At 42.1% G+C, this 24,554-nt stretch overlaps 1 protein-coding gene across 3 annotated transcripts in view; it reads left to right on the top strand.

Moving 5' to 3' along the window:
- Positions 1–24,554, top strand: part of LOC147025309 (limbic system-associated membrane protein-like) — a 176,310-nt gene that overhangs the window by 111,616 nt on the left and 40,140 nt on the right. The window contains exons 8-10 of one of the 3 annotated variants that reach the window (XM_085886170.1): positions 478–629; positions 14,633–14,668; positions 14,851–14,995. In XM_085886170.1, the coding sequence (XP_085742296.1) occupies positions 478–629; positions 14,633–14,668; positions 14,851–14,978 (316 nt within the window). In that variant the 3' untranslated portion in view covers positions 14,979–14,995. The remainder of the gene's footprint in view (positions 1–477; positions 630–14,632; positions 14,669–14,850; positions 14,996–24,554) is intronic. The other 2 variants (XM_085886171.1, XM_085886172.1) reach the window with 2 other exon arrangements.

The raw sequence follows: 24,554 nt of genomic DNA, 5'->3' as shown, positions 1-24,554 counted from the left end.
TGGGTTGATAGCCTGTCAAAATGAGTACCAGCTTACTCATAACAGGAGGCACTGCATCAGCAACACAGCCATGCATCCAGAAATGATGCAACCAGCAGCCACTGGCTGCATCCATCCATCCATTGGGACCATACTCTGTGCAGAGCAGTGGTGCTGCCTAAGCAGTCTCTTGGGCTATTTGACACAATCCTGGATGGGTCACCACTCCGACGCAGGATACCAGCAAGCTGGTACTCATTTTAGCGACCTCAGAAGGATAACAAGCTGAGTCAACCCCACCTGGTATTAATTCAACAGCTAAATGGGATTTGAACTCAAGACCCGAGGATCCGAAGCTCAACACTCAAGCAATTAAGCCAACACCAGGCCTCACATGCTGCATACGAAATAATAATAGGTCAGACTGATGAAGAATTTCACAAATAATTTTCAACTAATGCATTATTCTAACCGGTTGGCTATTCCTTGGTTTCCCAGGCTCATGGATGGTCTGGACGGGTTGCGGATTCGAACTGAAGGCCGCGTTTCAGTGTTGAGTTTCCAGAATGTGACCTCGCATGACTACGGAAACTACAGCTGCTCTGCTAGCAACCCTCTGGGCACCGCCAACGCCAGCCTACTTGCCACACGTGTGTATTGGAGTACGGTCCTTCCTGGTTCCTCATTTTTACCTGACTTGTTACCTTTCAAACTACCAAAACGATGATCCTTCAATCCTTAATGAGCAAAACCATCTCAAGAAGTATTTATGTTCAGGTGCTGGTTGTCAGGTGTTCTGGTTTTTCTCCACTTTAACTTTTATTTTATTTTACAGATGTCAAGGCACAGCCGAGTCTTCATCCTGTTGTTTAATTTCTTTCTCTTTTTTAATTCCCATCCCCTCAGATAATATATATATATATATATATATATATATATATATATATATATATATATATTTATTTTTTACAAAAACACACTCATCTTAGAGCGTAATTATAGTATGACTTGATGAATAAGATAATCAAGAAAACATGTTATTCTAAAATGGCCCACTGTTTTGGATTCAAGGCAAAAAATAAAAAGGCATCACAATAAGGGGTATATAAACAGGACCACATCGTGGTGGAAAATGAACAAAGATAAGAGGTAAGTAAAGAGCTGAAGCGTATTACAATAAAATATTCGTCTCATTCGTCGGCAGCACCTGGCTGTGTGTTTGCATCAGTTCAGGTTGCACAGCTACATCACTGATGCAGTTGCCCACTTTGGTTAAGGCAGGAATTAAATATTTGCCCAGCGTACCAGAACAATAAATACGAGTATCATTCTGCCAGTTGGGATACGAAGAGGTGTGTGTTGCATCTGTTGAATGTTCATTCCTTTATGGATAATCTTCACCTTCAGGAGGGGGGACAGCACAGGAAGTTCGAGGCAGTAAGGATGGTATTAGGAATGCCACTCAGATTGTTTCTTCGATGTGAAAATGGCAGATATTTCATAGCACCTCAAGTTGATTTTCTGCAACCTGATTTAGTTCAATGCAATACAACGGGTGCAGAAGCATTGAATACATCATGTGATCAACTAAGACCAACATAACTCTGCACCACACAGTCTGTTCCTCAATGCAGCAGGTCGAGAAGCTGTAGCCCTGTGGATCACCTGAGTAGATGATCCAAACAGCAGCCATTGTTATTTTCGTTTCAAATGCTGCACAAACATTTATTGATCATCATGTTTGGCTTGCGAAGCGTGGGAATTGTGTTCCATCAGCACTCGATATTATAAGTACTTTATCTGTTAGAATCCTCCTTGAATCAAACCTCTTCAAACCTACTATACACATCTATAGGCAAATAAATGTATATATAAAACTTTTCATGTTTATCTGTGCGTGCTCGAGCAATGGTCATCTGCCATCTGCTTGGAAATCAGCAAACATTACTGCCCTGCATAAAAAGGTGCAAGAACAGATCCCTGCAATGACAGACCAATCAGCCTTCTCCCAATCATCAGCAAGGTTATGGAATCCATCATCAATTCAGACATTAAATCCTTCCTCTTCTCCAATGGCTTGATTTTCGAACATCAATTTTGATTCAGACCAGGTCACTCTACCCTGGATATGCTGATTTTGCTCTCCCAACAATGGTGGAAGTCCTCAATGGGAGACAAGAAATCAGAGCTATATCCCTGGACATGTCACGTGCTTTTGACACAATCTGGCACCCTGCCCTGCTCACCAAACTCTCTTCCTATGGTATCCAAGGACATATCCACTCATGGCTCACAGACTTCCTCTCCTGGTGCAGCCAACGTGTGGCCCTAAATGGAGTTCTTTCATCCTCTCTTCCTGTCCAGGCTGGAGTTCCTCAAGGCAGTGTTCTGGGCCCTGTTCTTTTTCTGGTTTTCATCAATGATCTCTCTGACTCTCTGGAAAATCGTCTTTATCTCTTTGCTGATGACTCTTCCCTCTGCCGTACCATCTCTCATCCCTCAGATCAGCAAACAGCAGCCACTTTACTCTTTGCAGATCTGGATAAAATCACAAACTGGTCCAACACGTGGAACATGTCTTTCAATCTTGACAAATCTCACACTCCCTATGTCTCTCAGAAAGGACCATCTGGAAATCCCCCCCCCCCCCATCCATCTACTTTCTCAACAATCCAATTGAAGAAGTCCTTTCATTCAAACTGTTGGATCTCACTATCTGCCATAATCTTTCCTGGGAAAGCCACATCTCCAAGCTGGCCTCCAAAGTGTGTCGCCAACTGGGAATCCTCCATCGTGTAAAGTTCTTCCTTGGCACACCTGAGCTTCGAACTACTTACGAAGATTTCATCTGCAGCCTGATGGAGTACTCCTCCCCCCTCTGGGGTGTTGCTCCTGCCTCACACCAAGTTCGACTTCATGCTGTGGAAATCAAGGCATTTCGAATCACTAGTATCTCCCGTGATGAAACTGAGTCTTTGGGTGTCTCACTCTTTCACCTGAGACATCTCGGTGGTCTTTCTGTCTTTCACCGTCTCCTCTATAGGCTCCCCCCCCCCGCTCTGTCTGTGATCTATCCCCCCCCTATATTTCCTCAGGGCACCCAAGGTCCACCAAATACCCCCTTCTAGTAAAACTACCAAAATCAAGAATCACTGCTCACCTTCATTCTTTTATTCCTCGTTTTTTCCCACCTCTGGAACAAATTCCCACACTCTCTTCAATTCCACTCTTCCCTCCAGATCTTCAAAACAGCTGTTCACCACCATCTCTTATCTTCCCAAATCCAAATCCTCCATCTTTTCTACCCCCGTTAATTCACCCCAAACTCACCTCCTTCAAATTCCCTGTTTTCCTTCCTGAAAGTCCCTGTAGTGTTCACCTTGTATACCCCATGTTCCCCACCCGACCCCTCTCCCTTCCACAGATAACCTATTGTCTCTGTTCCTCACTGTTTTGTGCTTCCCTCTCCCTGCCTTGTTATGTGTTTCTGTGTATTAACTCCTCCATGAGCCTCGACTTGGTATATTTAAATAAAAAAATTTTTGTTATAAAGTGGAAAAACTAACAAGGAAAAATACTGACTCGTAAAATTTTGATATGAGAGGTTTAGAAGGCTTCATTTGGGATTTGGCCAAGTGGGTGGTGGATTTATTTTTTACAAAGCACAGGACAGGATTAATGGAATGTAATATATTGTTGCGAATTCACGCCCGCCGGCATGCGAACGGCCACCTAACTCGAATCGCGGCACGTCGCCCACCGGACGGACAATTCAGTCGTGACCCTCTCGGAATAACGCCTGGAGCTAGTCACGGGTGGGGTTTAACCTCACCACGATCGTGCCAATTGCCCACCCACGCAGGATAGGGTTGCTCACCAAATTCGATCTACCTAAGTACCTGCGCGAATGGTCGACCGGGCGATCGTACCACGCCACAGGCCGACTCCGGACACGAACCGCTTTAAGTGGTCCGTTCCGTGCTACAGTGATAACCAAGCGGTGTTATCGTCGGCCTTGACGGTTCCGAATAATTACCGGGATGTTAAACCCACTACGAACCCCTTACGTGATGCAAGATGGAGATTCAAATGGAGAAAAGACGAAGCGAAACTGGCACAGTTCAATAAGCAAGCATTTTATTACACGACACACGGAAAGCACGTATATACAGCTATACAGAATACACAAAAAGCAAAGGAAAAGAAAACAGTTGATGCCGACCTAACGCGTACACACTGCAACACTTACACAGTTTTACTTCACAGACGGCGCCAACACACATTTACACAAAAGCAAAGGAAGGAAGCCACCCTCACAGACAAGGAGGCAGACAGGCCCGTAGGCCAAATGTGCGCGGGACCTCGAGGAGCGGCCAGGTCCGCGAGACCGGGGAGGTCTTACCCGCGTCCTCGTTACGCGTTGGCGGGCAAGCCGCAAAATGTCCGCGCCGCTGTGCCCCGACTCTGTGCCCCTGGCGTGCTCGTTGGCACCACATTTGGGGTGGGGGAGGAACGGGGCCCCCTTTGCACTATCTCAGCGCGGGGGAAGGGGAAATTGTTGATACCCTGGGGGAGGGGAGTGGCTGGCTGGCTTAGGTCCCACAACGAGACGAGCGATCCCCCACACCGCAACCTCATCGCCGACCTCCGTCCTCCTTGCCTCGGACCCGAGCTTCCTTGCCCCGAACCGCCACCTGCAGCTCCACTGCACGCACTCCCTTTCTTCCAGCTCAATTCTGAACTCCGCTCCCCAACGCTCAACGCTCCACGCTCCACGCTTAGCTCCACCAGTTCCACACTCTCCTTCTTCCAGCTAAACGCTCAACGCTCCTCGCTTCTCGTTTCTCTCACCACGCTTACGCTTTGCTCCACCAGTTCCACATTCTTCTCTCGAGTCGCCTTCCGCTCGCACCTTTATAGCCCTCAGGAGGCGCCGATATGCAAATTCTCGGATCAGAATGCGATAGGAGGCGGGGCCACACCGCCCCCCCCCCGGTCAGCCATTGGTCAGGCAAAAATGGGCGTGAACCTCCCCTGATCCTAAAATTTGCATATACGGACATGGACAGAATTCACCTACATGCGCCTGGAGGCGGGGCCAAGCCGCCTCGCGTTTGCCCATTGGATGGAGGAGAAGTGGGCGTGAAGCATTCCTGATCCGCAGATCGACGCGTTCGGCCTCCATGGCCGAACGGCTCCGGGAACACGACGTTTAGTGTTGACTGGTGGTGTTTGGGAATGGCTGTAGAAGCGATGATGTGGGATGAAGTTGTGAAGGTAAAGGCGAAGGTGGTGGTGTTTGCGAATGGTTGTAGAAGCCATGATGTGGTAGCGTAGGTGGTGGAGGTGTCGTCGTTGTAGTGTGGTTGGCGCTGTGATGGGGATGGCGTGGTTGTTGAGATGCTGTTTGTTTGAAATAAAAGCTAGAACAGAAAAATGGCTAACTCAAAGCATCGCAGCCTGGATGGATCACATAAATTCCCTCTCTTCAACGGGCTTGGGCTCACTACACATGTACCTATGGAGATATCTCACCTGAGGGCCCTTTATGGTGTAATGCGAATTTCCACAGCCGTAACAATATATACATACACATATATATATATATATATATATATATATATATATATATATATATATATATATATATATATTATATATATATACACACACACACACACACACACACACACACACACACACACACACACACACACACACACACACACACACACACACACACACACACTGAAAGTTCCTTCCTTTACCATCCATCCTTCTACACATTGTGTTTTATACTCCAAGTGTGCAGAGTGAACCACTACATGTTCTCATTCTAATTGGGTCATCATTTTATAATCACTGTTTTTCATCCAAACAATTTTTTTTTTGGATGAACAATATTGAACTTATCCTCTTCCATAATATCAACGCCAATCGATGGGTGGTCCATGGAATGGTGGTCGTTTTCTTTTGTGATTTGCAAGTCGGTAAGTAGTACATGTTAAAGCCAAACATCACATCGCTAATCGAGAGAATCTTGGAGAGAAAAATAATCCAGGTAATATTAGACATGGGGGTTGGATATCAACAAAACTATAGCGTAGGATGGTGTTACTGTTTGCTGAGGTGCAGTTTGACTGGTGCAATGACGTTGCTCCCACATATGCAGTATAAGGACCTTGGCATGGGGACACAATGGTTCAACTCGGATTGTTGAACACTCTGTACCATGAGAGTTGTCCTTGACTTTCTCTGAAACTTTTGAAGATCATGTAATTTCCCTCAAGTTTCCAAACAGACATCAGTGTAGAATGACATTGTCTGCTCAGAGCCCCGACCTAAAGCCACGTGATTACTTTATGTGGGGAAATATGAAGGATCAGGTCTTAGCATAAAGCTTCATGCAGCCGAGAGAAAAAGTTGTGGAATCAGTGAACGAGGACTTCTGTCCTGTTGAAGATTGTATAGCCATCCAATGGAGGAAGTGCAGAGGCAAATTGAGTATGACCACATTCGACATGTTCACAATCAATAATTCTCCAAATAATATTGTTCATGTTTCATAAATTGTTGCTTAATTCCCATTGAAGCTTTCCAATCATAACTGTAAACCTGTATAATAACCTCAGTACACTCTGATTGTCACTATGTATTACAATCGTTAAGTATTACACAATATTGCAATCGGAGCGTAGGCTAAAGCAGTGTCATCGAGTATTGTATTAATTATTTGAGTGCGAAAGTTATAGTGAAGGCAGTTAAAGAGATTTTGTGATGACCAACAACGTATTGTGCTCCATATTCCCCAAATTATCCCATTTTCCACATTCATAATTAGAGTTGAGAGGCAGAGGTTTGTAATTGAAGATTTAGACAAGTTGTGTGGACAGCAGAAGTTTGTGGGAATTAAATGGCCTTCTGCCTTTGTTCATCTCATTGCTTGAGGTTGTTGGGCCACATAAATCAAAATCCGAGTGCAATGAGACCAGGAATATGGTGGGACAAATGTATGGGGAAGGTGGTGGGGGAAATGAGACTGAAAACAAACAGCAAACTTGAAGCTGTTTGCTCATTAGCCAAATGAACTCCAATATCTACTTTAATTGCACAAATAATGATGCCAGTGTAGCTTTTGGAGAACTCTTACTTTTGCAGTACAATGCAATGTCGTGTTCGTAAATTGGCATGACTCGAGTTGATGGACAGCTTCCTTGACCATTAATAACTGGGTGCGAGGATTTTTACTCTTTAGATCACTGTTTACTTGCAGCGTATCCAGTAATCTTGTTACTGAACTTGCATCTCTTTTTAATATTAAAAATAGAAACTGGGATATGCAGAAATTAACGTTTTTCGAATTTTAATTTTTTTATGGAGAAATATTACACGATAGCAAGTGGAGGTCAAATAAATATTGTTACGTAAGTAAACATATAATGTAAATAAATAATATATTATATTGTACATCATTACCTCTGCGACCAAAGGTGAATGGAGGTTATATTTTCACCCCTGTCTGTCTGTTTGTTTGTCACTTGCAAAATCGAAGATTTTTGAACATATTAGTCAGTCAATTTTGTTATTCTGACTTTTTGTCTTTCTGTTTGTTTGTCTGTCAAGCGCCTACAAGAGACAATTTAAAACCGATCTTCACAAAACTTCACCCAGTCGTAGAGGTAGTCTCAACTGAGAAGCCGATTGATTTTGAGATCAAAGGTCATCTTGAGGTCAAATTCCGAAAATCATCAATTTTCATCTGATTGACTTGAAATTTGAGCAGGATTTGCATATTTGGTCACTGAATTGTGAAACCAACTATTTTTTGAGATCAAAAGTTCAAAGGTCAACTCAAGGTCAAACTTCTAAAGTCATCAATTCTTCTCTGAAAGATCGTCAATTTTCGTCCGATGAACTTGAACATTAAACAGCACTTGCATAGTGCATTACTGATTTGGGAAACCAACTATTTTTGAGATCAAAAGGTCAAAGGTCAACTCAAGGTCAGATGTCTAAAATCATCAATTTTCAACTGAAAAATCGTCAATTTACATCTGATTAACCTGAAAGTTGAACAGAATTTGCATAGTCCATCAATGAATTGGGAAACCAGCTATTTTCGAGGTCAAAGGTCAACTCAAGGTCAAACTTCTAAAGTCAACAATTCTTATCTGAAAGATCATCAATTTTCATTCGATGGACTTGAACATTAAACAGCACTTGCATAGTGCATTACTGAATTGGGAAATCAACTATTTTTGAGATCAAAAGGTCAAAGGTCAACTCAAGGTCAAATGTCTAAAATCATCAATTTTCAACTGAAAAATCGTCAATTTACATCTGATTAACCTGAAAGTTGAACAGAATTTGCATAGTCCATCAATGAATTGGGAAACCAGCTATTTTCGAGGTCAAAATGTCAAAGGTTAACTCAAGGTCAAAGTTCTAAAATCATCAATTTTCAACTGAAAAATAATCCATTTTCATTCGATTGACCTGAGCTTTGATTAAGATTGTCAATTTTAATCTTAATGAAATGGACAATTTGATGTATCCATGCCATTCTTTGGAAAGGGGGGATGGATTTTGCAAGTATTGTGCTCCGCACAGTCTTTTTCTTGTTTGCCTGTTTGTGTGCAGGATATCTCAAAAAGTAAAGGACGAATTCGGGCGATGTTTGGTGGGCAGGTTGGGTGTGTGACATGGACAAATTGATTCAGTTCTGGTGAAGATCCAGATCCGAATCCAGATACAAGCATTATTTAATTTTATGAGTAAGTCTTCACCATAAGAGATGGGGCCAAAATGATATATAACATGATATTTCAAAAGATTATGGACAGATTCGACGAAACTAGCTTGATGAGTTGGGTAGATGACAATAACAAATTGATTAGATGTTGGTTCAGCTCCCTTTGCAGTTGCGACCTATCAGTCAGATACAAAATGTGAAGTATTCAGCCTGGTAAAGGTATGCGCTCTACCGAGTGTGGTTCCAGTACTGTATGTATTCCCAATATATTGGGAAAGCTCATCCAAACATTAAATGGACCATCTAAATTTGTACCTGCACATTTTTTGCACTCAGCTAAGTGGCACGTGTTTTATAAAGGTGTACAGCAAGTATTGGATCTCAGGTGTAATTGGGAGGTCTGGAGGTACAGAAGTGCCTGACCTTCAACGTGGAATTGTTTTTTGAGTGGAAAATAGAGGTTACGGGTTTTCGCAACATTTCCGTCGCACGAATTGCCTTCCCAAGTCAACCTTTCGGAAATATCTTTTAGAATTGGAATTGCTTAGGTTGTGTCAATGTGGAAAAGAATAGGGCAGGCAAGCCAGAATTATTGGCAGTTTAATCTAAATGAACCTTGAAACTTGTGGTAAAGAATAACCCCATGCCTAGCATTAAAATAATTACTTCATAAAGCCAACCATCACATCTGCATTGAAGCAAGCACATCCACATTAAGTTGAAAGGTGCACAAATTGCTATTGAATAGTAATTGCAAAGTAGCTTTTTGAAAAGAATGGATCACAAGCTGATTAAATTTTAGTTCAGATCTGAATCCAGATCCGGCCTATCAGTGGGATACAAAACCAAACCAAGTACTGGTACATTAAAAGTACACCGCCCTCATGCCACATAAATAAATAACAAATCCTCCAGCACGCGACATCACCACTATGCTTTGGTGCCCAGTGATGCCACCTTGCAGCACATTGGAAACAGAATTAGGAGGGAATGGTGTATCATAATTGATTGATTAATTGGTTAATTGAATAATTAAAATAAATTAATAATTGTAAAATAGTTAATTTCTTAATCAATTGCCTAATAGCATACCAAAACCACCACTGTTTCATCCAAATCTGTAACTTTTTGAAAATTAAGTAATTCATCCAAAAATGAATAATTAATTGATTAATTTATTAATCAATAAATCAAAGATACCTCTAATAGCCAAATCACTTGTTCAGTGTCGTGTCTAAATATCAGCTTTCTAGCTCATAAGGTGCCTGAGATATTGCTCATATGAGAATGAAAATAAATAAGTAATTAATAAATCGATAATAATTAAGTAATTAATCAATTAATTGATTAAACAAAAAAATACTCTTTTTGCCAAAGCCATTTTCATTTTTTTACCCAAATTTCAGCTTCCAAGCTCAAAGGATGGCTGAGATATTGCCCAGACAAACAAGAAAGCAAACAAATGAAAAATCACTCATCGAGTGACACGTGTGAACCGGACAGCGGGTACTCAGTAAAGTGCATACCTCTGCCAACCTGAACAGTTTAATTTTCTATCCCACTGATAGGTCGGATCTGAATCCGGACCTGAAACCAAAATTGAATTGGCTTGTTCTTGTCACCGAACCAACTCTTCCACCTCGTTTTGTCACAACTCGTCCACAGCTTTTAGAGATATCATGCTATACATAGTTTTTGGCCCCATCTCTCAATGGTGAAGAATCACTTAAAAAATATGAGTAGTCGGATCCGGATTCAAATCTTTACCAAAATTGAATCCATCCATCTATCGGGACCATACTCTGTGCAGAGCATTGGCTCTGCCGAAGCAGTCTCCTTGGCTATTTGGGCACAATCCTGGACAGGTCGCCACTCCGACACAGTATCCCAACAAGCTGATACTCATTTTGCCGACCTCGGAAGGATGACAGGCAGAGTCAACCCCATCTGGTATTAATTCAACAGCCGAGTGGGATTTGAACTCAGGTTCCTCGGATCCTAAGCCCACCACCCTAACCATGATGCCAACACCAAGCATAAAATTGAATCAATCAGTCCTTTTCACACACCCAACCTGTCCACAAAGTTTCTGTAGAATACATCCATAACTTTTTGAGACATTGTGCTATATATCGTTTTTGGCCCCATTTCTCAATGGTGAAGAATCAATTACAAAATTCTCAGATCCAGATCTAGATTCGGATCTTCACCAAAATTATGCGTTGCTATCCTTGTCCAGTCACTGACAGGAACAAAAAATTCCAGAACAATTGCTTGAAAACTGTGGCCAAAAATTGTGTGACAGACAGACAGACAGGCAGACAGACAGACAAACGCTACAGACCAACATGCTTGGCAAAAACAAAATTTTGCCAAGCTACAACAAAGAAAACAAACTGAGTAAAAACTGAGTAGTCCCTTCCTTTGGTACCTGGCGATGATGTCTTGCATCGCATGGATACACTGTAGAATTGGGAAGGAGCGGTGTACAATAATCCTAAACTAGCATAACCCGCGCCCTGCGTGACATGTTGGGGTGGGTGTGTTTGAGAAAGGAACTGATGCAGAGTGTCAGTAGTAATTTTACTTTAATGCAGTAAGTGAAATACAATGTTCAAAGTACTTCTTGGCACGATTTCACTGTTTCAGAACCATTTTATTTACTCTTTTTTTTGTACCATGCACCTCATATGGTCTTTGAGATAATGTAAGCTGAATATCACGTTACTCGAGTGCAGAACAAAGTCGAAGATAGCGCGACACGAAACCACAAACTCGGAAATATAATCCTAAATGTGAATCATTGACTGAAGTTATGCCTGGAACTTGGAAGCCCATCATGTGACGTACACGTTGTTGGCATTTGAGTCACGAGTCGGGATTTGCATTTGTTCCGAAGGAGGAATGGTGTGATATTACAACTGAAGTCCCTACCAAAGTTGGCAGGGCCTGAGCCATATTTGTTGCTCAAGGCATCTGCGAGAGGGTCTCGTCAAAAGTTGAATGTGCTGTTTGTGCTTGTTCATTTCTCACCTGAGAAGAATGTTCCCAACCACCACCCCCCCCCCCAAAAACCCCCAAAAACAAAATTTTACACCTCCACTGATGAAGTCACCAGAGGCATTGTTTTTTGGTTGTCCTGTCCGTACGTTCGTCCGTGTTAATTTTCTGTTTTCTCTGCAACCGCTTATCCGAATGACACAAAATTTTTCACCATAGGTGTGACTACTCAAGTGGAATATTTGAATGATGATGATGATGTCATCGGTCATGTGGTGTGGTAGCTATGTTGGAAAACAGGAAAAACTTTGGGCCTCTATCTCCAAAACTGCTCCATGGAAAAAATTTAAACTTGGCACATGTGAAGTACTCCTCATGGGAAACAATTGTGATTTTTGTTTTTGATGACATCATAAGTGGCTTCGTTGTGACATCATAATTGCATACATCGAACGCTTTATTCAGTCAGTATGAAAAATTTGAAGGGTCATCTATGGCTAAATTGTATGGGGGGAAAAATTGATGACGTCATCGGTCACGTGGTTTGGAAGCCATATTGTTGCTAACATAAAATATTCAAAAATCTTCTTCTTTGAAACTGCTGCACAGATCGAGGGGAAACTTCACCCATATATTCCCCAATCCTTGGGGATACCTGGGTGTTTACAAATAATTGATAGGTCACATGGTTTGGCAGCCATGTTGGATTGAACAAAAATCTTTTTAAAAAATTATTTATCTTGAAGCACTTCATCAATCGACACGAAACTACAGAATTATGATCTAGTAGTGATGGGGAATATATATTTTAAATTTCAACCTGATTGGACACATGGTCTGGTAGCCAGGATTATTTAATATTTTGAATCTGGGTTCAGGGATTTAAATCAAACTTGGTACAAGTATATATAATGATGTAGTAACGTGGGCAGAGACATATCTAGTGACATCGTGACATTGAAGAATTCCCTTCTAGTTTTTTATATAATTTAAAATAATAATATTTATTTTGTTTTGTCGTATCATATATGTGCATTAAACATCATGGTGATGTTTAGTGTGCTTGCACCCCACTGTTTCAAACCCCTCTCCTCATTCACTAGTGAATTTAAGTTGAGAAACTGTAAGATTGAATGAAGGGGTTGCTCGATGGGCTAAATGGCATCCTCCTGCATCGAAGTTCACCAAGAAGAAAAGTAATTACTTGTGTAAAGTAATTACAATTGTTTTGTACATGGGGAAAATGGTAACCCATTCCTGGACAAATATAACTCCAGCTACGTATCTGAAAATATCGATCTGCCTTTAATCGGCACAAGTGCTTCCATGCTTTTCATTCCAGTGTCTTAATTTTGAATTTTTTTTTAAGTTTCCCTATGTTTTTACAGCAATGCAGAATACCATGTTTGTAAGTTCCATGGCTATACTATATTCACCAATACTAAATGAGTCTGAGTGAACCGAGTCGCATAAAGTGAGATTACATTGCCTAATGTGAATGACTGTTTTGACACAACTGAGGTCGTGGGTCTACCGATTTAGACCGATGGCTAAGGCTGTAGACCCACCATTTGAAGTCGAGATTCTGCACTGAAAGGTTTTAAACCTCAGTGAAAAATGGAGCTCAGCTGAAGATCCAGACATTCAGAAAATCAATCAGTTACAAATTAACTTTTGGAATTTTCACTCCAGGTGTACAACTATTTTAAAGTTCGCTTTGTGATGAACTCTAATAAGGGTGAACGATATCTGCAGCTATCTCCTCGATGTGTATAATTTTGAACCGTTGCCCATAGACTTGGTTCACACTGTGTGGCGCTCCCGAGAAATCACAGTATGGCGCAACATGACGGAGAAATGATGGTGTTGCTGTAGGTTTGAAAACGGATTATAATAATTTAAAAAAAATGTATAATTTTGAGAGGCTCATCTGGCTGAGCCGTTTCATGGGCTGCACCTATTAGCCATGAGCTAATTAGCAGAGCTGCAGTCCCCTACCTACTTCCCAGTAGGATTGCATTGCAGCCAATACCCGGAAGATAATGTTTTTTCTCAATTTTATAGACCAGTCCACCCCGGAGAGAGAACATCCGCGGATATGTGTTGAACGCATGAGATATTGATGGGCAGAGCACTTGAAAGAGGAGGATGAGACGAAACCAAGACACAGGGACATTATTCCACGATTGGTAAAATAACAGCATGAATGAACGCAGGTTCACTTAACCAGTCTGGACTTTCCTGGGAGGTTGAACAGGTGGGGATTTCTTTAAGGATGGCTCAGGAAAGCAGAGATAGAAGAGGGCAGGAGGATAATGCCAGATGTTAGCTTCTATAAAATAGAGCTTGACTCAACTTGCCACAGGTGGGAGAGTGAGAGCTATTAAAACAAAGTTAGGTGTTGTCGAGTGTTGTAGAATTGGTATTATTCTAACATCCTTTAAATGTTAATTTGATGCATTAGAAATTGCTACATCACTGCTCAATAATTGATTATAATTGTTGTGAGGAAGAGTTGTATCGGAAAAAGTGTGTGTGTGTGTGTGTGTGTGTGTGTGTGTGTGTGTGTGTGTGTGTGTGTGTGTGTGTGTGTGTGTGTGTGTGTGTGTGTGTGCGCACACGCGCACACACACACACACACACATACACACACACACACACAAGTTCAGTGAAGTTTACATTTTATAGTCATTAAACTTTTCCATGCTTCAGTCACTAGTTATTTGTTTATCAGTCGTTCATTCACCAATTATTGCTTTTGTTGCTCTTGACAATCCAGATGGTTAATTAATACATCTTTATGAGAATGTTTGTTTATTAACATGGTATTCACTCAGCAGTTTACTATAAACAACTTTCACAAGTCGAACCCTTTTACTTTCCTTTTCCTTTCTCTCCCAGGTGTTACCTCCCTGAGTTATCCTGTGTACTCGAAAGGTGAGTTGCTCAAAGGTAGTGAAAACAATGAACGCAAGTTGAAGAGTGGAAATAAATGGAGCAAGAGAGCTTAACTGCACAAAGGAATTGCTTGAAAGGTTCAGTCGGAATGTTTATATGACGATAACAGTTATTCCTGTGCTTATACATCATTATTATTAATTAATTATGTATGTTGTTAGGTGGCGGGCAGGTGCGGTGGGGCTCAGGGCAGAGCTGGCTGCGGCCCGGCTACCAGGTGAGCGGCCGCTGGGTGAGCGGCCGCCCTGCCCAACGCTGGCCAGCGCGCCGGGCAGAAGCCAAATGTTGAAAACCAAAGGACATCCGGTTCGAATCCAGCCCTGCCCTGAGCTTCTCTTCACTACTTAAGACAAAAAAGGAGTCATTGGAAACTAATGTGAAGTCTTTTAGCAACATAAATGAAACGTTTTATTTATTTATTTATTTATTTATTTAATGGCTATGATCAGATCCACTTTGATATCGATAACATTTGATCACCAGTTGAATGGAGTAGCCCAGTTGAGGTGTGGGTAAAACGTCTTTGCATTGCCCTCACTCGTATAAGGTCGATTCCCATGACTGCTCAGTGGAACATTTGTGCTATCTTGAAATGGAGTGGTCACCTGTTGAAGATTAATTCACATCTTAGAAATGTCCATGACTGAGCACAAGTATTCCATGCTCTGTCATCGGACCTGCAGTGGCGGAACACGGCCAAACTTTAAAAGTCCTGCATGCATTGAGCATCCCCTACCACTACCACCACCACCACCACTATCACCCATCTTTATCTCGATAAGTTCCATTTCATAATCAGCGGAGTGATAATTTGACGACGTCGTTGGTGGAATCGTCATTTTCAAGAGAACATAGAATGGTCATTGTTGAGCTATTCAGGTCATTCCCATGCTCAACACATGCAGGGATTTTGGAGTTTGGCCTTCCTACCCTGGCCTAACAGCCGAGGAATACTACGCCATCCTCACTATCCACACATGATTGCCAGCTTAACATAAATCCCAAAGACAGCAGAATGAGATACAGTCATTAGAAGCATTGCTGTCCCATTAAGAAAGCATAACATGTTTATATGAGTTTCAGAAATTTGGCTTGAGGCAGTGTTATTGTAAATATCACCTGTTTCTGCCATAATTACAAAGCTCTGGAGAAATTAGGTGTCCAACTCTAACAGATAAAATCTCCAGTGGCTTTGCTGTTGTATTGCCTCGAGCGCCACTTCATTTTTCTCATATCAGACTCTGTTTATCATTCTATCACTCCATTAATTTGCTTCCTCCGTTCCTCGTGATTTCAGCAAACAAACAATGATGGGATTTAGAAGATGGGTAGAATTGTTTCTGTTTGTTGTTGTTGCAGTACTGTGGGATGGTCTGATACTTCAGCTCGAGGAAGATGTTCAACTGACAAACTAAAATATGCAACTTGGTGTCCGTCCGTCCGTCTGTCCGTCTGTCTGTCTGTCTGACCGTGATGCATTCGGTCGTTACTTAAACAATCTCAAGATAACTTGCCAGCAGAGCGAAGGGACATATGACGAAGGGAGTAGCAAATTAATTTACCCCCTTCCCCCAGGGAGGGTTTATAGACAGCAGTTCGGGTTAGGGTTAGACATGCATTGAGCAGCTCGACAGCATATAGACAGCAGCTTATTGTGGTGTTTTTCCAAGGCCACTTCTAAACAAATATCCACAATCATGAGAATTGTCCATTTTGAGACTTGTCGGTTATCTTCATTCGTGATTGCTGCCAGATTCTCCAACTTATCAGAAATGGTGGGTATCTACAAATCCTGTCACAATGCCTTAAGAGCTCTTATTTGTGGGACAAAGTGGAAGTGCATTCACTCACCATCAATATGTACGTATCCCTTATGGCAGAAGGAGGATTTGCTGACGACCTTCTTGATGTTGGGAAAGCGAAGACTCCATATGACAGGGAACGTGATGACTTCCACATACACCTCGATGAACAGCTTACTCTTTCTGCCAGTACCATGGTTGACCTCTGTAAATGTGTGTTCCCCAATATACGTGACATCTACCATAACCTGGAGTGGCTATGTGAATAGGTGGTGTTATGACCAACAAATGTGGAGGTTGACAGAGTCGTCAATTACCTGCCAAAATAATTCTCAGGTGAACTAGTTGAGTGCGGAACCATACAGCTGAGGACGACAATGCACACCACACTCAGAAGAATTTCTTAATACTTTGTGCCCATCGGAAGTGCCATCGCATTTGTTGAACCTCAACGTTGAGATGCTTTTTTCGCTGCTGCACGATTTCGATCCATATAACGGTCATCGCAATGGATCTTTTTACAACGGCATGAAATTACTTGACCATATCACTGCAGCAGAGCATACCGGGCGTAGTGGCGTGCGCCTGTAATCCGGCTACTCGGAGGCTTTGGTTGGAGGATCGTATGAGGATGGGAGATCTGCACTGGGCCCCGCTATGAGATGGTGTAGGGCAGCCCGGAATCATGGCGAAACCCAGTCCTTATCCTTGTGTTGTAAGAGGCGACCAGGGTTGCATCAGGAAGGGCATCAGGCGTAAAACCTGTGCCAAATCAGTATGCGGATCATAACGGATGATCCGCTGTGGCGACCCCTAACGGGAGCAGCCGAAAGACGAACAACAACAATATCACTGCAGCAGAGCTTGTGACTGGGGTTCACAAAGGAAAGCAACTGTTCATTCCACGTCTTGCTATTTCACCTTCGGAGGACATTTTTCTGTTCAAAATGGTGCGTGGGCAGTTTCCAACCCATACTTGCTTTGCCATGACTGTGAACAAGTCACAAGGACAATCCTTCAAGATGGTTGGAGCCTTCATCACGACAGACATTTTTTGGACATGAGCATTGCTTTGTGGCAAAAAGTCAAGTGGGCAATAAAACAATAAGAGTTCTCGCCCTTGATGAACAACATAAGAAATTAAATCACGTTTTAAAGCAACGTGATCGAAACAAAGATTTTCTAATGAATCACACTTACACGTGTATGTGCATGTGTGCACAATTCCACATACTTGAGTCCTTTTTGCCTTCATTATACATTTTCATGGATTATTTTCAGAGGCTCTTAGCCTGTGATGCTTTAGACTTGACTGCAAAAAAAACATCCGGAAGAATTGCCAAGTTTTATTGGCTTTTCTGCCTTGGTAAAACGCAATGTTAAGGTTTGTATATATAACAGCTTGAGCGTCATTCCACATAATTGTGGACTTTTTCCAAGGCTGCTTCAAATAACGAAAGTAACGAGAACAGCACTTGGTAGAGCGCACAGGCTGAACAGTTCACTTTTTGTATCCCACTGATAGGTCAGATCTGGATCTGGATCCGGACTTGAACCAAAATCGAATCAGCTTGTTCTTCACTCTGAACATCCACAAAGTTTTGTCATAACTCAACAACGTTTTTGAGATATCGTGCTATACATAGTTTTTGGCCCTTTCTCTCAATTATGAAGAATCGCTTTTAAAATTTAAAAAAATTTCTCATATTCCGATCCGAATCCTGATCTTCAACAAAATCGAATCAGTTTGTCTTTGTCACACTCCCAACCTGTCCACCAAGTTTCATCCGAATCCACAAAAAAAAACTTTTCGAGATATCCTGCTCACAGACAGACGAGGGTGAAAACATAACCTCCGTCCACCTTTGATGGCGGAGGTAATAATAATACTAATAATAATTGGCTGTAATAATAATGATAATGGCTTGACCACTCCCATCGGGAGCGGGTGGGGGCTTCCAGTAATTTAAATGGGAAACAGGCATCTAAATACGCAAGTAAATATGGTCACAGTACCACTCCTCTGAACAGAAGCTGATTACAAATTGTGTTGATCATGATGATTTGATGACGTGTGATCGTTGGTAACTTCGAAGCTGAAGTTGTTGGATATTTGAATCGGAAAAAGTTTAATACCATCTTTTTGGGGTTTTTTTGGTGCTTCTTTGACACTGTCATCTGTGGGGCAATTAAAACAAAAAAATCAAGTTCTGATATTTTAACTTATTATTTGAAATACTTATTTGTTTTATCTTGCTCGTATATAATTATTTAGTAATTTTCCTCCCTTTTTTTGTTTTTCCTTTTTCATTCCCTTCCTCTTCACATTGAGTGAAGAAGTGACTGCATGAGTTGACTTGTTCTTCAGACCTACCAGATATTGATCTTGCACCATTTGCAGATTACCCCGCTTCAAAGGCCTTGCACTGATCACAAGCAGGCCCTGACTGATGAAACCTTCTTACAACTCAGATTCATAAACCAGTGACAATGCAGAAACATAAATGCAAAACTCTTATCTTGAATGATAAGGAGTGGGACTTCGAAGGGGCCATCTGGATGTCACATACATTAGTGGAGTGGGGAAAGTGAGGGAGCTGAAAGGGGAGGGTGGAGGGGAATTGAAAATTTGTTTTCTGTTCTCGTGTTCTGCCTGAAAGCATATTCAGCACTGCCGAAGCAGTTTCTTGGCAAGGGTTATACAGGGTGGTTTGCCATTGCCTTCCCAGCAGTAGTTAGAGCAGGAATTTCCAATTTCACCAGGGTGCTGGCAATCGCTCATCTTGTCTTCGTGAAAGACACTGTGGGATCTTCAACATCCACCAACTCATGTCGGCAGATGGGACACTGCTTTAATGCGCATCGGAGGGACGTCACATACATCACTGAATAACCCTGCCTGTGAAAGACCGGAATGACAGTTTTTAGCTGGGTCAGGATTTGAACCTAGGCTCGATGACTGAAAGGCAAGTGTGCATACCTCCTGCCATCCGTTCAGCCAGGAATTGCTAAAAGCTTGGAAAAATGAATGGAAAAGGAGAAACCATAGAATCCAAAACAGGCCACACGAGCAGTATCCAGTTGGGTTTTGTAACCAAGTCAAGTCGTAAAGGTAGCAGTACATAGCTGTTTTGAAGCAGCTGGCTGGCACAGAGACAGAGAGACAGAGAGAGAGAGAGAGAGAGAGAGAGAGAGAGAGAGAGAGAGAGAGAGAGAGAGAGAGAGAGAGAGAGAGAGAGAGAGAGAGAGAGAGAGAGAGAGAGAGAGAGAACGAGAGAACGAGAGAGAGAGAGAGAGAGAGAGAGAGAGAGAAAAAAAAAAAAAAAAAAAAAAAAAAAAAAAAAAAGCACAGAGGGAAAAGCACAGAGGTGTCCAATAGATTGATATGAATTTCCAAACCAACAGTGTGCACTCACGCATATATTACCATAGGCTAATACTTTTTGGCGAGCAGCCCAAAGCTTTGACTGTCCAAATGTTCTGCCTCAGCCAATTAAATGTAAACATGCTGCTTTTGCTCAGACACTAAACTAATAAAGGATGTAAGTTCTGAATCGCAAACAATAAGGCTGCCATGAAGGACCTGCTTATGTGTCTCTGGACATACAGTATATCCTGTTTTCATACAATCTCCTGACTCCCGGCTCTGCTTGCCAAGCTCTCGACCTGTGACCTATCTTTATGCCTGCTGGCCGACTTCTGTTTCATTGTAAAATATTTACCTCTTTGCAGATGACTCTACATGATACCAAAGAGTTTCACGTACTAAGAGTGGCAGATACCCTATCAGCAGACTTCACAAAGATCAAAAACTCCTGGATCCAACACATGGGTCATCATATTTAACCTAAGTACTTAGAGTTTCTCTTAATAAGGACGATCGGATAAACTCCTATCTACTTATATGATCAATCTTTAAAAGGAGTTCAGTCCCTTGAACTTCTGGACCTCCTGAATTTCACCTCTTATTCATGGAAGCTGTCGTGGCCAAGGCTATGAAAATGATTGGAATGCTCATCAAAAGGCTGTCGCACAATGGCGACTGCTTTCTCTGCATAGACTGGTTGGTGGTCTTTCAATATCGCATGGTATCGCCTCCGGTCTTGCTCCCCCCTACCCTTTCAACTATTTGCCCTCCCCAGCTCTCTCAGGGTGTGGACATCCACCCAACACCACCCTCTTGTCAACCATACTTTTGTCCCTTGCTTTTCCCACCTGTAGAATAACCTTCCTGCATCTGTCCAACCAAGTTCCTCCTTCCTCTGTTTCAAGAGTGCAGCTCACCGCCATCTCACGCCATCTCCCATTTCCATTGATGATCTTTTATATTCTTGCTAACCTACTTCACGTCATATCCCACATTATTTTGCAGGTCATGTTTGCATGTGCACCGACTGTCTGCTTGTTCCTATCTGTGCTTTTGTACAGTCGAATCCCCTCATCATTTGTCATTGCACTCCTCCATGAGGTTTGTGTTTGTTTTAAAAATCCATCAAGAATGATTTGACAAAACGATATTCTTGATAATTGAAAATATAATTCAAGTTAAAGTGTACTTATGAGCTGTCTCTAAGATACAAATTCACCCAAAATGTCTGTTTCACAAGTAAAAGCTTCTATAACAGTTTGATAAGTCGGTGACTTAAAAGTTAAAATAGTAATAAAGGGTACACAAGCTTCTAACAAATAAACATAAATCTTGGTTCATGGAAGAGTGAGATGACAAATGTCAAAAAGGCAAGCCACTAAGAGTGGGGGTGGTGGGACACAACGAGTAAGGGAATGCATGAACAGGCCAAGGAGGAGAGAGGAGGGGAGGAAACACAGCAACCTGCATGCAAGATGGTTTGATTGGGTTGGCGGGTGGGAAGTTAAGTGTTGAAAAGATCACAGGTAGGGATGAAAGGTAACATAAGTTAGTGGCCTCCCACCAACCTGAAGCCCTGCAGAGAGGAGTGGAATTGAACAGCTTCAGAAAGGCAGTTGCATTAATGGGAGAAAAGAACAATAGTGGAGGTGGGATAGCACGCCAGGAAGTTTTGGAATCTAATCAGGTTGGAGTTGCTTTTAGAGCATCCTGCAATAGCGAGGCAGGGTCGGAGTGCTGAGAGAGCAGATGGAGCAAGACTGGAGGAGAGGCATTAAAAAAAATAACAAGAGAACACCAACCTCTCTGCAATGTGACAGCAACAGGTTTTGTACTTCTATCTCATCGTCGGAGATACTGGAACAAGAAAATATCCAGATAGGAGGTGAAAATCGACATTGGTTTCAATATAAATCGAAAGCCTGGTGTTGGTTTTATTGTTAAGGTAGCTGATGGTTTTATGGTTAAGATCTTAGTGTGACAAGTTTGAGCAGTGTCCTTCACAAGTCATCTGCTCCCCCCCCCACCCCCTAATTGTGAGGTGGGGAGGTTACCCTGGGTACTACCACAACACGTATGCAAAATTTGTTGGAGGTTGGACGAAAATCGTGTCGCCAACTCCCCCTTCACCAGTGGGGGGGGGGGGTGGTTTGGGTGGAATTTCTTTTGTGTGCTTATGACCTGACCCTGGTTATGACCAATACCTGTGCAAATTTTTTTTTTTCATGATTTTCAGATGTACGTCCAGAGAATCACCTTAATTAATCTACAATAGCAGGATTTCCCATTCCCCTGCTCACGTCCAACTGTGGCCCCACTAAAACTGCTGTTAATGCATTGTCTTTTTTCCTTCTGTCACCCCACTCTTCCATGAGCCTCGATTTTTATTTCCTGGAAAAAAAAACAAACTCCAAATAGTCATCAGCGACCACATCAGATGAAATGTATGGATTAAGAACATTTTCAAACACATTACTTCTACTTTTTCAGTTGCAACACTAGAGTAGTGATGACTACATAATTTGACAGGATGGCGCAGAGGTTACCTTTGAGCCGCCTAAACTGGGTTCAATTCTGACTCGACGATAAACTGTCAGATTGATGCTTTGCAGGCACGCCTTAAATTGCATTAAAAAGTGCGACATCTCATGGACTGATGTTAAGTAAGCTTGGGAACCATTTATTAGCATTAGTTATTGGATGTGAAAGGCCTCACACTGTCTTTTCAAAAGAGTGGGCGAGTTATCACTATAGCTCCCACACAAAATTCCAAATGACTGCCAGCTTCAGTTGAATGTCAGGCCTGACCAACCTGGTTCACAAGAATATTTGGGCCAAGAGTACATGCTTCATGAATCGCTGACCCTGATTTAATGGTAAAATGGTGGAAGGAAAAGAGAGTAGTGATTACTATGTCAGTGTCCAAATGAACAAGATTTATTTGACTGAACTGCCAAATATTCCAAATAATTTATTTCAACATTGTCTTCTGTTCTCTTAAATAAGATAAGTACAATAATCTTGCACTACTAAAACTGTCTACGATTATTATTACTACTACTACTATTTTATTTCCTCAATTAGTCCTACCATATTGCGGGGTCATTGGATTGCAAGTTTTAGTCCAATCTTTCGTGAACTGGCCAGCCAGGCAAGATGTTCGGTTGAAGCTGATTTTCGCAGGAAATTGTAATTTGTTCAGGCTGCTGACAATAACATGCCCATACTATTCGCATTGTATGATGCGCTGTATGATCTTAACCGTCCGCTGACCAGTGCGAGCAGATAAGTCCCCAGGTTAATGGCGCTCCGAGGGACGGCACATTTTGCAACGCCCTGCCTGTGAAACACCAATCCGACAGTTTACAGTGGGGTCGAGAATCGAACCCAGGCAAGACGGCTGTTCAAAGTTGCACTACCTCTGCACCATCCTGTCAAGACCTGCAAGAGGAATCATGAGAGCGCATGTCTCCATCATACACCGATAACCATCACAAACTTTGGATTCATGCAAAGATCCAAAAGGAAATTAATAATCACGTCTCAGTTATTGTAAGTTGTGTATCATAATTACTCGTTTGAAATCTACACCCCCCTATGAAATAATGAAGAAAATTATTTCATCCTCAGTTCCAGCCAAGGCAAAAAATTCGCAAGGCCCTCCATGATTCTCTACATTGATCGATAAATCGTTTGTTCGAGGTTTTTGTTCCTCTGAATTCGTTTTTCCTTACGAGTTGTTGAAATCTGTACTAATGCTCATGATTTGTAGGGGTGTGAAACATATTTATCTTTGCTGTCCTTTCTTCTCTCCTTTCTGTTTTTGTTTATATTCATTTACTACCAGGGGCTACCCAGGGAGCTGCCCGGGAGAGTGGGGGGGGTGTTGTGTGGGGGATACCTGGCGTTGCCCAGCTGGGTGAGCTTTTCCCAGTGGTGGTTTCGGGACGTTTTGAAAACTGAAAAGCTATGGAGTTATTGGCCTCATGTTGGTTACCCTTTGCCTGCGGGCCTGCAGCAGCACTGCCTGACCCTGCATCCCAATATGCACTTTATAGTGGCCTTTGGTGGCCTCAAAATGGATGTCAAGGCCAGCATGTGGCTGCTTCAAACCTTGCCCACATTCAGAAGTACCTACCTCCAAATTTTGGGGCCTCTCGGTGCTACGGATCGGCCGTGAAAGAATATAATACAAACGCACAAAAAAACACACACACACAAATGCACAAACACCTGAAAATATTTCCAAGATTTTCTTTCCTTACTCCTTTCTTACCATTTGTACTACTTTTATGTTGGCCCTTGCTTCTTTCTACCTTCGTGAATATTAGGCCTTTGTGCTTTCAGTACCGTTACATTTACCGTGTCTTTTTGGCTTTAAGTCCTGTTTACCTTCTTCGCCCCACAAATTTCACATTGATTAATTTTTTACTACTAAAGAGACCTTCCGGTCCGTGTCACATTTGCGTGTTTATGAACCATATCATTCAATCTCAGGTGTAGACTAGTGGCTTGCAGGTGCCGAAGCGGTTGATAATATGGATTGTGTGTTGAGGTCATAAAATGATTCCAAGACTGCGTATTATAATCACTAATTTCATCAAGATGTTGTTTTGATGGAGGTGGTGTCATTTGTTCTTGAGGAAGTACAACGATGTGATGCAGCAATCGATAACCAGCATCTCCATAGCAATTA

The sequence above is a fragment of the Eptatretus burgeri genome, chromosome 6 (genome assembly GCF_056783735.1).
Source record: "Eptatretus burgeri isolate ZD-2024b chromosome 6, Ebu_testis_v1, whole genome shotgun sequence".
NCBI lineage: Eukaryota > Metazoa > Chordata > Myxini > Myxiniformes > Myxinidae > Eptatretus > Eptatretus burgeri.
The sequence above is the reverse complement of the archived record's forward strand: the minus strand, read 5'-3'. Positions and strand labels throughout refer to the sequence as shown.